Source organism: Panthera pardus, unplaced genomic scaffold, assembly GCF_024362965.1.
Source record: "Panthera pardus isolate Hobbes unplaced genomic scaffold, ASM2436296v1 HiC_scaffold_1, whole genome shotgun sequence".
Lineage (NCBI taxonomy): Eukaryota > Metazoa > Chordata > Mammalia > Carnivora > Felidae > Panthera > Panthera pardus.
Window position 1 is genome coordinate 23,742,322 of NW_026526654.1, and position 15,999 is coordinate 23,758,320.

General features: G+C 43.9%; 1 protein-coding gene across 1 annotated transcript in view; it reads right to left on the reverse strand.

Annotated features, from left to right (window-relative positions):
* LOC128776577 (heparan-sulfate 6-O-sulfotransferase 3-like) overlaps positions 1-7,060 on the reverse strand; it is a 494,105-nt gene extending 487,045 nt beyond the window's left edge. The window contains exons 1-2 of the mRNA XM_053901393.1: positions 7,013-7,060; positions 5,919-6,937 (exon numbers count right to left, since the gene is read on the reverse strand). Coding sequence (XP_053757368.1) covers positions 5,919-6,937; positions 7,013-7,060 — 1,067 coding nt within the window. The remainder of the gene's footprint in view (positions 1-5,918; positions 6,938-7,012) is intronic.
* Between the last annotated feature and the right edge of the window lie 8,939 nt (positions 7,061-15,999).

Genomic DNA, 15,999 nt, shown 5'->3' on the forward strand with positions numbered 1-15,999 from the left:
ACAGTTGGAAAGACTATCCAGAACCCAATGGTCCCTGTGGGAGCTGTATCTATGTGAGCTCCCCTTATCACTACACACACACACACACACACACACACACACACACACACACCAGTCCCATGGATGGTTCTGTGATACCAGGTGGGTCCAGAAACCTCACTGCCCCAGCCCCATGGACTGGCGAAAAGAAGACTCACAAGTTCCAAGCTGGGATATTCAGAGTCATGCCCCAACATTTCAAATTGGAACATGGAGAAGGCTTGCTAGCCTCTTGGCCTGTGGAGTTATTAGACATGACAGCCATTTACCCATTTCATAGAATAAGCCGATTGGACAGAGTGAGATCAATATCCAAAGGAGTATGGGGAGAAAGACCCCAAACTTCCAGTTCCAATCATTCTTGAAACCAACTCTACCCCTCCGTTTCCTGTGGTCTGGTTGTTAAGCCAGTAATGCCCCCTGGCTGAACTGAGTTTGAGTCAGGTTTATATCATTTGCAACACAGAAGGTCCTATCTACCACAATAGTCATTAGATTCCAACTACTCTACCAGAACCAACAGCAAGTAGGTCATAAAAGGGAAAAATCACTACCCCACCCTATAAAAGGTGTGGACAGAATCTCTTGCCAGCTTTATTTAAGAATGAGAGTGATACTCACCTACCAAAGATGAAGGTCTTTCTTCCTAATAGACTAACTTCCGTAGGGCTGACACTGTTCAAAACTGCATTCCTAGAACTATTGCAGTAACTGGCACATAATAAGAGCTTAAAACACTCTCCACTATACTTTTCATAGTAAACAGAAAAAACAATAGGCAAAACATCATATATAAATTATTAAAATGAAGACTCAAGTCCCTGAATAAACCTTAGACATATCATTTCACTTCCTTAGGATTAAATTGTCCATTTGCCATATATATTGTAGGACTCGATCACCTCTTCAGTCTTCTTTAGCCATAAAATGCTATGATTCTATCCATACTCAACAATAGTAAAGAATAGTCTTCTAAAGGCCTGAACATGCAAATAAAAGAAGGGAACATGGTAATAAAGAAGGCAGCACAAGAATAATAATTAAAAAAAAGAAGGGTTCCTGGGTGGATCAGTCAGTTGAGCATCAGACTCTTGATTTCAGGTCAGGTCATGATCTCATAGTTCACAGGATCAACCCCTGCTTCAGGCTCTGTGCAGAGCATGGAGGCTGCTTAACAGTCTCTCTCTCTCTCTCTCTCTCTCTCTCTCTCTCTCTCTCTCTCTGCCTCTCTCCCCTGCTCATGCACGTTCTCACTCTCTCTCCCAAATAAATTAATAAATACAAACATACATACATACATAAAAAGAATAACCTACCAAAAAGATAGTTGGGGAGGAAGCAGAAGAAAAATGAGCAGAAATCATCAGTGATGTGATTGAAGAGGTCACTCATACATGCCACCTTCTGATTTGCTTCCTATTTTACTCTGACTAATCATTGTGCTGGAAAAAGCCCTCTGTGCTGGGTCCAAACTGCCAGCCCCAGAGCCTTTTCCCTTCCTGGGCATGTGTAGTCCACATGATGGCTCCTCCATCTAAACCATCTCCTTTCAGAATTGGCTTCCCACTTCTGCCTTTGGTCCTAGATATTCCATTTTTTCATCTTTAAAGATAAACAAGGTTTTTTTATCTTTAAAGTTTATTTACTTATTTTGAGAGTGTGTGTGTGTGTGAGCAGGGGAAGGGCAGAGAGAGAGAGAGAGAGAGAGGATCCCAAGCAGGCTCTGCACTATTAGTGCTTAAACTCACTATCAGTGCTTAACACAGGGCTTAAACTCACAAAATGTGAGATTATGACCCCGACGCAGGGCTTAAATTCACAAATTGTGAGATCATGACCTGATCTAAAACCAAGAGTCGGAGGCTTAACTGACTGAGCCACCCAGGTACCCCCTAGACATTCTCTCTTGCTCTCGCACCATTCCAGACAGGTTTCCTTTTTGTCACCAACAGAATAGATACACCCAAGTACACTGCGTGCTTTCCCTGTTTCCCATACCTGTACCCTGCATTCACTGATGCCCAAATGTCCATAATTTTCCACTTATTTCTTAAGTTCGGAGTTTAGGATTCTGTCTCAACACAAGAAATCACAAAATGGCATCTCTATGGCCAACAGACACATGAAAAGATGCTCAATGTGACTCATCATCAGGGAAACACAAATCAAAACCACACTGAGATACCACCTCATACCGGTCAGAGAGGCTAAAATTAACAACTCAAGAAACAACAGATGCTGGCGAGGATGTGGAGAGAGGGGAGCCCTCTTGCACTGTTGGTGGGAATGCAAACTGGTGCAGCCACTCTGGAAAACAGTGTGGAGGTTCCTCAAAAAATTAAAAATAGACCTACCCTATGACCCAGCAATAGCACCATTGGGAATTTATCCAAGGGATACAGGAGTGCTGATGCATAGGGGCACTTGTACCCCAATGTTTATAGCAGCACTTTCAACAACAGCCAAATTATGGAAAGAGCCTAAATGTCCATCAACTGATGAATGGATAAAGAGGTTGTGGTTTATATACACAATGGAATACTACTTGGCAATAAGAAAGAATGAAATCCTGCCATTTGCAGCAACATGGATGGAACTGGAGGGTATTATGCTAAGTGAAATAAGTCAGTCAGAGAAGGACAGATATCATATGTTTTCACTCATATGTGGATCTTGAGAAACAACAGAAAACCACGGGAGAAGGAAAGGGGAAAAAATAGTTACAAACAGAGAGGGAGGGAGGCAAACCATAAGAGACTCTTAAATACAGAGAACAAACTGAGGGTTGATGGGGGAGAGGCGGGGGAGAGGGGAAAATGGGTGATGGGCATTGGGGAGGGCACCTGTTGGGATGAGCACTGGGTGTTGTATGTAAGTGATGAATCACGGGAATCTACCCCCAAAACCAAGAGCCCACTGTATACACTGTATGTTAGCCAACCTGACAATAAATTATATTAAAATTAATTAATTAATTAATTAATTAATTTTAAATTTTTAAAATGGCATCTCTATAAAATAAGGTGACCTACTTTACAATGAGCTGCTCTAAGGAAGTCACCTCAGATCCTTTCATAAAAGATGATCTTGATTCAAGAAATACTGTTAATACAATTAACAACTAATGTTAAGTATGACTATATACCAGCACATTCTACTATGCACAGATACTGGGCTAAGTATGTTGCATACATTTGCCCCTTCAGGTCTCATAACACCTCTCTAAGAGAGTACCAATTACTACCTATGCATTAAAGATGAAGATTCTGAGGCTCAGAAAGAATAACTTACTTCTGCTTACTAAGTAAGAGCCACTCTTGGTTACACAAGAGAGCCATATCCATCTGAATCCAGAGTTCTTGCTGTTACCCACTACGTGACTTACAAAGACACTAATCCCTGTGAGAAATGGGGAGGGGGCCTTTCAGGGGGACCAAAAGCAAAGAGACCAGGGAACTAAAACATGATCTACTTCTTGATTTTGCTTAGAGTCTGCCCTATTTGAAGAACCTTGTTCCCATTATGTAGCAATAGATTATCTGCCATTTTGCATTGTGGAAACGTACCCTCCATTATCCAGGCTAATCTAGTTGACTGTAGAATGCTGTACTCGGGCATTCCAATGACAGACTACTAATTCAATCTTCTCGGTGAGGAAGATGGTACCGGACATCCCTTCAACCTTTTTCCTATAACTTTAGATGTAGGGCACCTCACATAAACCACAACCATTCCTTCCTACAACATCTAGAGCAAAAAAGTAAGTTAGAATATCAGGAAGGGGAGAGAGCGTGTAGAAGAAAAGGAAAAAGGATTATAAAGAGTAGTGTAAAAAAAAAAAAGCTACCACGAAAATTTTGAATTCAAAAAAAAAAAAAAAAGAAAGCAAACCGGTTCAGGGTGATTATCTGATAACTTGTGATTCAGAGAGAAATAAATGTTCATGGTCCATCACTAAACAAAAAGAAGCACTTGTGCAACAGAAACTATATGTTCGAATAGCCACAGTGGAATTTTCCTACATCCCAGCGTAGACAGATACTGAGGATTTCCTATAGGAGTGAGACCTCAGTGCTGTAATCCATGTAGGGTCTCTAGTAGCAGCAACATTTCATCACTAAGCAAAAATCCAGTTGTTTTTGGTTCCAGAATCTCTAATTCCTCCTAAACTCTTCATCTATTCGCTGTGAGTTTTACACATATTGGCAGAATATACTGCCGGTCTCTGTTGAAGAGTCTTTAGATGTTCCTGTGTGATAATCAAAGTCTCTAGTTTTACTGAAACGGAAGCTGGGAATCAGACTAGCAGACTCCTTGGGGTCATTCAGGAATTAATACATAAAGGTCTCAATACAAAAAGTACAACTTTGGCTAAAAGGTAGCAAAGATTGTCTCTCATTGAAATAATCTTGTTTGTCAGGAAGTTTGAGAGTCATAATTAATTGAAAAACTGTTTTGAGCTAAACATAGAAGGGCAGGATCTAAAATACTACACAATTAGACATTTTTAAAAGTAAAAGTTCTTTAAAATATGCTAAGGAAGGAGCCTTCATACCAAGCCCAACCAGTTTCCTATTCTAACCAATTTCCATTAAACAAGGAAAGGAGCAGGGAGGAGAGAAAGTATTTGAAAAACTGCCAGACTAAAAAATCCCATAATGAAATTTTGCTCATTCTTGGAGAAATGAAGTAGAATTAGATGCTTCAGTGGTGGTGAATTTCAGAATCTGGGTAGCTTCCAGTAAATGAAGTTTTTCCATAATGTCAAATGCAAAAGCTATCTGATATCAACATATTGAGCTTGAGTTTTTAAATTCCTATTTCCTTACACCAAATTGTTTGAAACCTTTGAGATAAAAACTTCAATAAACTAGTGTTCCAAGCTTTTAATATTTTAGTCCCTTGAGCAAGCATGTCAGATTAATCTTCAAATTGCAATGGGCAGAAAGAACATTCAACCAAATTCTTAAGCCCATGCCTCTCTCAAAGGATGTTAATAATGTAGGCAGTTTCATTGGCTATTAAGATTTCAAACTTTCCTAATTCTCAGCAGTATTGCTATTTAAAAGTAGGGGGTATGGGGCGGAGAAAACCATCTATCTTGAAAGGAAGGGATTGTACATTTTGTATCTCTGGATTCACTTAGCACCTAGCACGTTGCCAGGCACACAGTAGGCATTTAACTAACACCTCTGGCAGGAGTTGATGGTTGGCCTGGGGGAGAGTGGAAATCTTGCTGAGAACAGCATGAGTCCAAATCTGGCATTGCTCAGCAACAAAGACCATCTCCAGAATTAGGGTTATCGAGGTCCTGCAGGAATTTGACAGTGTATCTTCAAAGACACATCAGGAGGATTGTTTCCCCGAGCTGGAGAGGAGCCACCCAAGAGCCACCTATAGAGGGATTCGGCTCGTCTGGGGCTTCAGCATGTCTGTAAAACTCCTGCCCTGCCTCTCTACGCCCAGCTCCTCCTGCCTTTTACCGGATTTGGGTTTCCACTCACACAACTTAGGAGCAAGATCCGACCTCGCTAGTCTAACCCAGGCCTCCTCTCCATTCCACGGTCCGCGGGAGGCCACACCGTCCTAGACACACGGAAGAACATACACTACTGCTCCCGGACACCTCTGAAGATGCAAGGGGGTGGCAGGAACCCCGGGGGCGGGGGTGGGGTAAGGGAGGGAGAGGAGTGAGTTCAAGCCCAGGGCTCTAGCCAGAGGTTTCTTATCCCACTCCCCAAGCCTCTGCCCGGACCGCTGGAAGACGCTGGGGAAACTACCCGCAGGCTCGGGCAGCGCAGGGCCGCCCAGGGTCCGCACCGGGGGTGGGGAGAGGGGCGGGGAGGTGGCAGGAAGCGAAAGGGGGCCGGAGACAGTACCTGGTGTGGCTGTGGTTGCGGGGACAGTCTTTCTTCTCCATGATGGCCGGCACGCAGTTGGTGAGCTCCGTCCAGTCGGCATGCAGCCCGCAGCTCCAGCCGGTGGAGAAGCGGGAGAAGAGCCACGTCTCCTTCTTGCCCGGCCGGTGGCAGGTGCACTTCTTCTGGCCCGCTTTGCAGCTACACGGCTGCTCCAGCCGGATGTTCTTCACAAGGTGCCGGCCGAACGTGGTGCCCCCGGTCTTCTGGATGTGCAAGAACACAATCACGTCGCGCCCTTTGATATTGAAATCCACGAAGCGGGTCAGGTCCTTCAGGGTGAAGTTAAAGCGCGGCACGAACCGGGGCAGGGAGCCATTCTCGGGGGCCTCGGGGTCCGGCTCCTCTTCCTCCTCCTCTTCTTCCTCCTCCGGCTCCCCGAGCTCCTCGTCCTCGTCCTCCGGCGCCGCGGCCCCCCGAGGACCCTCGGGCGGCCCCCGGGGTGGCGGGGGCAGCTGGGGCCGCCGCTCCCACTCCTCCGGCGGCGCCTGTGCCCGGCGGGCGGGACTCGGGGCGGCCGGCTGTCCGGCCTCCCCCGCGCGGGGCTGCTCCCCGAAGTTGGCGCAGGAGCTGGTGCAGGAGGGGGACACGTACTGGTACATGATGACCACGAAGAGGAGAGTGAGCACCGGCGTCAGCAGCCACTTGTTGAACCTTTCATCCATGGTCCCGCTCTCAGGCCGGCAGGCGAAGCGGCGGCGGCGGCAGCGGCGCGGACTGGCGCCCGCTCGGAAGTTTCGGGGACTCCGGGGCGCGGCTCCGAGTCCGCCGCTCCTCCATGCCCCTGACGCGAGGCGTGCGGCTGGCTGGCGGCCCCGCGGCACTCCGGCACTCCGGGGCTGGCAGCGCCAGGGCCTGCGAGCCGAGCGGGGAGGCGGGCGCCGGCGCGGGTGGCTGCGGCTGCGGCGTGGGGCGCCCTGCGCTCCCGGGGGCGCCCGGCTCGGCCCGCTCCCCGCTCCCGCCCGGGCGCGGCGCGCGCTCTCAGGCCACGCGGGGCATCCCGCCGCCGGCGCTCAGGCGCTCAGGCGCTGGGGAGCGCGGCTCGGGTCCTGCACCTGCCCGGGGCAGCCGGGCGGCTGCGGCCGCGAGCGCGGGGGCTGCATGAGGCTCGCCAGGGCGCGGGCCAAGGGCGAAGGCGCGGCCCGGCCCCGCCGCCCCGGCCGGCCGCGGGGACCGCGCTCGGAACGCGCGCCCGGCGCCTCTGCCCTCAGGTCGCCGGGCGCGGGAGCCGAGAGGGCAGACGGCGCCCGCCGCAAGTTTGCGGAGGAGCCCCCGCGGCGGCTACGGGCGCGGCGCCTGTGCGCAGCCGCCTCTCCGGGAAGAGTCGCACTGCTGTCCGGGTCGGTCCGCCCAGGCGCGAGCACGCAGGCACACTCGCACACCCTGGCTGGCACCGCCACAACCCGCCAGCCGGTGTGACAGGAGCCCTGCTACCCGCAGCAAAAACCTGCCCTAGGTACGGAGCATGCGCCAAAGCCTTCCCCAGCCCCGGAGGAGTTTCCAGGGGAGGAGTCCGCTGCTCCGCGGGGCTCGGAGGAGGCAGCTGGGGGTGGGAATCCCTTCAGCCTCCAGCGAGGAGGTATTTGGGAGAGAGGTGAAGGCGGAGAGAGGAGAGAGGCCCCGAGGAGAGCCGCCGGCTCGGATCCGAGACCTCTAAATCCGCAGCTTTCTCTTCCTGAGGATGGACGCAAATCTGGCCGGCCTATGTGCAGGAATACCACTCGCGCACCGCTGGTTAGACTCACCTAGACAGGTCTGCGCTCGAGCTGGCTGGGGAAAATCGGCTCCAGACTGCTTTTAATTTCTACCCAAGACATTCTAACTGGTGCTCAAGTTTTATTCCGGTCCCTCCTTCACTACAGATTTGGTGTGTCCAACTCCACAATTGTATGCAACCAGCATCCATTCATCAATTATCCATTAGGTACCTGCTGTCTATCACAGGCTCTTTGTTGAACGCACACTTCATTTCCTCCACCACGGGACCAACCAGCCCACAAGCGCGCAGTACTTAGAAGAGCTTAGGGGTCACCTCCTAAAATCCATCCTACTAATAATACACACCGAGTTCCCAAATGTGCAAGACTCACCCCTAACCCCCAACGTAGATGATAAGACCGACACGTACCTCTATTTCATAAGCTAAATAAGCTCTAGTTGACGTGCAGATTTTTTTAACTTTATTTTTCAAACATGTGAATTTTGCATTTACCTGAGTGCCACACCTTTGTTTAATAACATTTTCTGTTTTTCAGGTAATGAATGGATGTACCATCAAATGGGAGTAACTACCCCTCCACAATCCCTACACTCGTTTGACCCATGTGGAGAGGGGAGGTGTGTTGAAGAGGGAAACAATGCAATGTGATTATGTCCCTCCTGGCTACCTCGCCAATCCCAGTCCACCACACCTGGCATCTCCTGCCTTTAGAGCGGTCAACCTTCCCACCTGGCCCCTTTATGGATGGGTATGGTACTTGTCTTCTCTTGAGACAGTGTACTATCTCTTCCATTTGTCAGACTACCCCCTTCACAGCCATCAGTTAAGATCCAGATCTCTTTCAGGGATGCTAATTGAAAGTTATTTTTATTGTTCTAGACAGGTGGGATTCTTCTCAACAAAGCTTCCCGCCTCTGCTTCCTTTCCTCTTTCAACTCTATAAACAACCACAAACAGTGCCCTTCCTGATACTGTATGAGCCTACATTAGTTACAAAAAAAAAAGTGTTGGGTAAGATGAATCAGCTTCTTTAAAGCTTACTTAATTCTACTTATTTTTCTCTCACTTAAATTCTAAAATCCTATTAAGGACATCACACTGCTCTCCGAAGCAAGAAATTGTGAGTGATAAGACAAAGAAAACAATAGAACTCAACAGTTACTTCCTGAATGCATCTGGTTAATGGTATTACTTATTCAAAAACATACACCTTTGCTTACCAAAGTAAAACTTCATTATACTTTTTTATGTTACTTTATTTGAGAAGTTTCTCATTTTCTATAAAATCATTTGCTCTCACATGCATAAGTATAACCTTGTCAGCTACCCAAATATGTAACTTCAGTGCTTCGGCAATTTGTATAATGGAAAGCACTTTCTAGATATTATCTCATTTGCTCTCAGAACAACATTCTAGGAAGATAAGAGAAGTATAATATCCCATTTCAGAGATGAGGAGATGGAACCAAGGAAAACCAGGAGAAAGCAGAGCCAAGATTAGCAACCACTAACATCCCTGAGATACATTCAAATCGCCATTGAAGAAACCCAATGAACATCAACAACAGAGCCCATAATTTCCTCTCTCTCCTCTGGAGACCCTTTGAGTCAAGAGGCAGGAAGAGGCAACAGAATTGCTATAGAACAATTAAATTATTTTCCCTCTCCCTCTGGCTTTAGAGACAAAGCTGAGCAATCTCCGTATCCTGCGGTTTGGGACACCTACTCGGTCAGTTTCCAGGTAAACAGAGGAGAGACAGTAACACTCTTGACATGGTTATGTCATTGTTAAAAGACATCATTTAGGAGAATTTCAGAAGAAAATATGATAACAAAAATATCACAGTTACGTTATTAACAAAATGTATAGTTCCATAAATAAGTGCACTTTAAACCTTTTCAGTGTAGGTTATCCCAGAAATCTGTTTTTGCTTTTAGTAAAATAACTAATGGAGGGCCACCATTTCCTCGAGGTAACCACAAGAAAAGCAATGCATAGAATCAAGCAATTACACAGACAATTCAAGCATGTATGCAAGTATTCATTTTTAATGAGAGGTAACTTTGGTTGTGTAAACACGTCTGTCCCAGGTGTGGCCTCCCTATTACAGTTGTGGAACTTGGTGTGAACTTAATCGAAGCTCTTAAATCATGCAATAAACAGGTTTCCTTATCTACAAGGGCAGACCTCACATCCAGGGGCAAATGAATAGAAACCTTGTAAAATTGAATGCTCTCCAGGTAAAAGGAAAAACATGTTTGCATTCAGCCTGCTACAGTTACTCCACGATGACACCAGCTGGCAATTGTTTCTGGCTAACAGATTGCAGCTACTATGAATCCTACACAAATTATTAAAATAATAAAAATAATGTTTTCAAAGAGCTCTCTTCCACTTCCTTTGCCAGTCTAGCAATGAGCTTAACACTGTCTGTGAAGCAATTTGTTCACCTAATTTTATGCCTTAATAAGCTTTACTACAATTATTTTCTTGCCTGCTTCCTTCTCTGCCGTAACTTTAGTACTCTTCTTCCCTGTTCTTCTTGAATATTCTCAAGCCCGTTAACAACATTGCACTCCCCTAGGATTGAAACTTTTGATTAGAACAGTCCCCATTTAATCAAGTTCAATTGGGAGATAAAATTGCATCTCAACTTCTCCATTTTCCCTTTGGTGCCAGAAACTGCCTTTGAGAATGTTGAGGAAACCCTGGAGAGATTAACAATCCAAACAATCACAGAGAATGGTTTTGGATCCCCTACGTTTGCACACAGGAATATATAGATACAAATGCCCTTCAAATACAGATGTAAAACAAAATAGATTATGTAAGTCATTGGCAGCATGAATCTCTCCTTCAGGAACACGAAGGACTCCTATACATTGAAATACTTTTTTTTTTTTCATTCTTGTAAACAAACCTAAAAAAAAAAAAGCCCTCATGGTAAGCAGTTTTCCAAATAACCAGCAAAGCAGTCACTTTTTTTCCTGAGGAAGTTAAGCAGAAGAGTTTGTATAGACAGAGCAAATTGCAGAAAAAATAGTGATATATACTAAGTGTATTCCAGTTCAATTGGGACTGCCAATCAGTAACATGATTGTAACTTTTGGGGGAACCATAACCCTACTTACTGTTTTCCATAAAGTTCTATTTATATGAGTAGTTCATTCTTTGCTTTATTGTATAACACTCTTTACCCACCGTAGATAGCTGGCTGTGAGTGATGAATGGCCACTCTGCTACCTGTCTTCATTACCGCGGTATAGCGTAAGCAGATACAATAACCTTTTCATTGTAGAAATTCACATATGTCTTCAACAAGAACTTTTAAGCATTCACACATACCACATGCTGTTCTGAGTGTTTTGGAAACAACATTAAACAAGACCAAAAAGGACACTACCCTCATGTACCTTACTTTCTAACAGTAGAAAAATAAATGATGAGTAAGTAAAAAAGATTCACACATTTAACCCAAAAATATCTGTTGAGCCACTACTATGTATTAGGTACTTTTAGGTACTTGGGATACTTTAGTGACCACTAAAGACAATGATTTTTGCCCTCAAGAGTGTGAATGCCAGCTGGGTAAGACATTACCCAGGAAAAGGTAGGGAAGACATTAGAGGGATAAGAGAGGCAGGTCCTGTTGGACCTGTTGGCCACTATAAGAAATTTACTATGAAAAAGATGGTAGCCACTGGAGGATCTGAACAGTTTTTAAAGGGTTGTTTTGACTGTTTTATTGAGAACAGACTATAAGAGGGCAAATGTAAAAGGAAAACAAGTTAAATGGCTTTTCCAACAACCAGGATGATGTGGTGGGAGGGGAGGGAAGTGGCTGCCTGCATTTTCAAGACAGAGCCATCAGTTTTTCCTGGTGGATTGAATGTAAGGAACAAGAGGAAGGGAGAGTCAAGTACGATGCCAAGGCTTGGGCCTATGCAACTAGAAGGATGGATTCCCCATTGCCTGGCATGTCACCTGGTACCATTACACGTGATTTATCAGGGTAAATGTGGAGGGTGATGTAGCGAAGGATATAAGTGGCAAGGGTGAAAAGGATTTGGTCCATTCCATTGGGCACTCAGAAAAGACCATTGTTATGAAGAGGCAAAGGGGCTGAGCCCTGAAGGACTAGAATGAACCAGCCATGCCAAACATCCTGAAGAAGAGCTTTCTCAGCAGAACAACAAGTGCAAAGGTCTGAAGTAGGAAAGGCCTTGGCTGGCTCAAGGTGGAGAAAAGATGTTAGACAGGATGGTTGGGGCAGATCACGTAGAGCATGGTAACAGGTGCAAAGAAGCCAGCAAGGAGTTTTAAGCAAGGAAACGACAAGAATAATTGACATTAAAAGCTCATTAGGCTCCATAAGGAATGCATTTGATTAGGAGGGATAAGAGAGAAAGTAGGGAAGCCAGTGAGGAGGCTGGTGCAGTTTTCCAGGCAAGAGATGACGAGGGTGTGGACTAGCATGGGAAAGGTAGAGAAAATCATTTACGGTCATAAACCTGCAAACTCCTTATGGAAAGGTGTAACTTCATTTATTTTCTAATAACAGAATGAAACTTTGCCTTTACGACTGATTTTCTGAAAGACAGGAAAATGGAAAGTATCCAACTTATTTTAACCCATCACTTCTCAGTGAACCTCTATCTCTTTGGGGTAAATATTCAGGTTCCTGTGTCTCCTCTCCTCTTTCTCTTTGCCTTCCTCTGGGATGATCTGAGGCAAGGGAGACATCTTCATATTGGATGAAGGAGATGTGGGGAGTTTTCTGTTCCTACAGCTCTCTCCACAGTGTGTGGCTAATCTCACCTGGACTCGTGTAGATCTTGACTCCTGCTGTTATGGCCACCCTGTTATGACCCCAACTGTCATAGCCTGGTCCATACAATCTGCACTTTCTCAGCCAAACTTCTGCCCTTACTGTCTGCCAGCCCCTTTAGCTCTTCTCTGGTCTTTTCTCAGGGGCACTTTTGCACCTAGATCCGTGGTTTTCAACTCCATCAGACCCAGCAGTAGCTTATGTTGAACAAATATTTTGTAAATAGTCCCTTTAAAAGTCCCACTTTAAATGTCATGCAATTTTTGCAAAATTAACATAAAATGCCCCAAATGTAATGTGAAGGAGATATTTTGAAGTAATTAATAATAGAACACATGAAAATGCTCAGACCCAAGTACAGCAGACAACATCAAAACATCAGATGCTTGTGTCTCTTAACTATCTTGTTCGGATATGAAAGAAGGAGCCTAGAAGTCATCCCTTTCAAGAAACTGAACAACCAAAAGGTGTTAGTGGACACTAGGATTAAAAATAGTGGTTGGGTAAGAACAGATCTGGCTTATAAATATGTATGCATATCATAAGACAAAGAGGAGAATAACCTTATTTAACGAAGCAAAGGTAACACACCATGACAAACTACCAAGATGGATTTTTGGATTAAACAGGGAAATATGATATTCTCATAAATGAGCTAGATCCTCTTTTTAAATGTTGAGTCAAAATACTTCTCTATTCTATAAAACATCTGAAAAAAACATACCTTCTATCTTGAAATCCTACCACACATCAAGGCTAATCTCATTTCTGAACATAGTAGAGTATTTGAAAGTCACATTACTACAAGACAACTCTAGCATTGCCCCCACCAAAAAAGGTCAGTAAAGACACCCCTCCTAGGCACTAATGGCACTAATATCACTTCCATTGAGAATCTAAGTAGTCCTCTTTCTTTCTCCCTTCAAAATAAATCAGTTTGGGGGAGATAAAAAGACCAAATCAGTACACGTGTTTCCTCATTCAGTGAGACTTTGGCTCTTGGTAAGTAAAGCCACACTTTTAGATTTTTTTAATGATGCCTTTTTTTCTTTAAAAATCTTCTTTTGCATTTGAAACCAAGACTTTCAGACATTAATTACTCAAGGTCACACAGCTAAGTGACATATTTGGATTTGAGCCATACTTGGATTTGATCCATACTTGGATTTGGTAGCCTGATGCAGAGATGGAGAAAAGTGGCTGGATTCAAGATAGATGTTGGAAGTCAAATTAATAGGACTTCATGAAGGGTTGAATAAGGGGAGGAAACAAGGAATGAGTCAAAAATGATTCTGATGTTTGTGTTTGAGCTAGAGGAAGGCTGACGGATCTATTTACTTATTGAAAAGGAGGAAATAAATGTGAAACACATTGGGAGTCTGGCGATTCAGGGTGAATTCTGAGTTCTGCTTTGGATAAGTTAAATGTAAAATACTAATGGGACTGCCAAATGGAGATATCAGATAAATAACTATTTATGGGATCTGGAGTTCAGCTATGACAGGAGTTAAATGATGGTGGTTTTAGTAACATGGGTAACAGATAGCAGCAAGTGCTCTATAAATATTGAAAAAAAATATATGAAAAACTAAATAAGAAATTACTATGATACAAGAGAGAAATGAGACAGAGAGAGAGAGAGAGAGAGAGAGAGAAATAGCAGTAGAACAAAAGAGTAAAAATTTGAGAAATATTCCAGAAGTAGAATCAGTAAGATCTAGCTACTACACGTGAAGCAGTAAGAGAGGGAGAAATTAAGAACAGCTCAAAATGTCCAAGCTTGGAAAGCTACATGAGTGGCAATACCATGAATATGGGAGAAGAAATTGCTGAAAGACTGGGAGTGAAAATAAGTGTAGATAATAATTAACTCTCTCAGCAAATCAAAATGTTTGCATTTTTCAGATGGGTTTGAGCTTCAAAACATTCACATTTCATTTTAAGGAAGCAGGCTTTAAAAATATACTTTCATTTTTCTGCAGCTAGACAGATAACCTTAGTTTAATTATTAGCTTCAGAAAGAAAGGTCTAGCAAGGTACAAGCATATTTGGTAAAGACTCTTCTCTTTTCTAATGTTTCATATGATAAATCAGGATGCCGTGCTCCTCTTTTCCATGTTGGCAATGAATTTTATCCTTCATTTCAGTATCTGTCTCTTGCTCCTCTGTCCCTCAACAGATAAATAGGTAGACAGAGAGAGACAGAGAGAGAAATCTATCTCCATCAAACTACATCTACCATAAGAAATCAAATATCTGAAGCAGGTTCTAAGAAATACTGTAAGTAGCTGCTCTTTGCTCCAGTAGGATGGCATTTTCCAACAACACAGAAAGACAGGTGATCTGAAAGCTCCCTGAGGGAAGACTTTAATTCTGACTCTTCTTTTTTTTTTTTTTAAGTTTATTTACTTATTTTTGAGAGAGGGAGGGAGAGAGAGAAAGCACCTGCTCACAAGCAGGGGAGAGACAGAGAGAAGGAGAGAGAGAATCCCAAGCAGGCTCTGCATTTTCAGTGTGGAACCTGATGTGGGGCTTGAACTCATGAACCATGAGATCATGACCTGAGCCAAAATCAAGAGGACACTTAACTGCCTGAGCCACCCAAGTGCCCCCGTCCCAACTCTTCCTTTATAAAGCCCAGTCCTTTACGCTTACTAGACATCTGAATAAATGTTCTTTGAACAAGTTAAGAAATACACATGCTTCAATTTTAAATTACCAAATGAATTCCAAAAACTCCCTTGCTAACGTGTGCCTAACCTCAAATCCCTGACACTTTTTGCACGTCTTGTCCAAGGTGAAGTGAGCACGGAATCCCTCAGTAAATCATTCAACTGTGTTCCTACTACTGATAACAGCCTTTTTAGCACGACCTTTCGCTAAGGTTTCTACTGATGTTCCTATGGTCTGATGAATTATATTATACAAAAGCAAACTTCTATTACACATATATGAATATCTATATTCACTTATCAAAAAGACTGGTCACCTTGCCGTGGAAGTATATTAGCTACCAGGAAAAATTATTTTTGCTACCTTCTAATGGTTACTATATAGAATCTTATTATCTTCCGAACTTTGTAATTATTTCCTTTCTTCCCCCAAGGAATTCAGCCATAAACACTCACTGTCCTCAGAGCATTTTCTTAAAGCTTTCTGTTCTGCTCATTATTGTTCTAGCTCTCTATTTTACCAAGAAAGCATATTCTAAATGTAAAAAACAGGCTTAATGTGGCTATAACTGGCTTACCCAAACCCAAGTCAAGATCCTACACACAACCCCAGAAATACATACCCCTTTTTATTCAATTAATTAATTAATATAAGTACTCGTTTTAAAAATCATGCTGAGAAATGCATGGGTTTTTTTTATCCAATGAATTCTTAATTGTGCTCAGACACCCAAATTCAATATGCTTTTTTGCACAAAAAAGTCATTTTGAAACAGTTGCTCTTTCATTTTTCCTCCCTCCGTGGAGTGTGGCTGTCTACT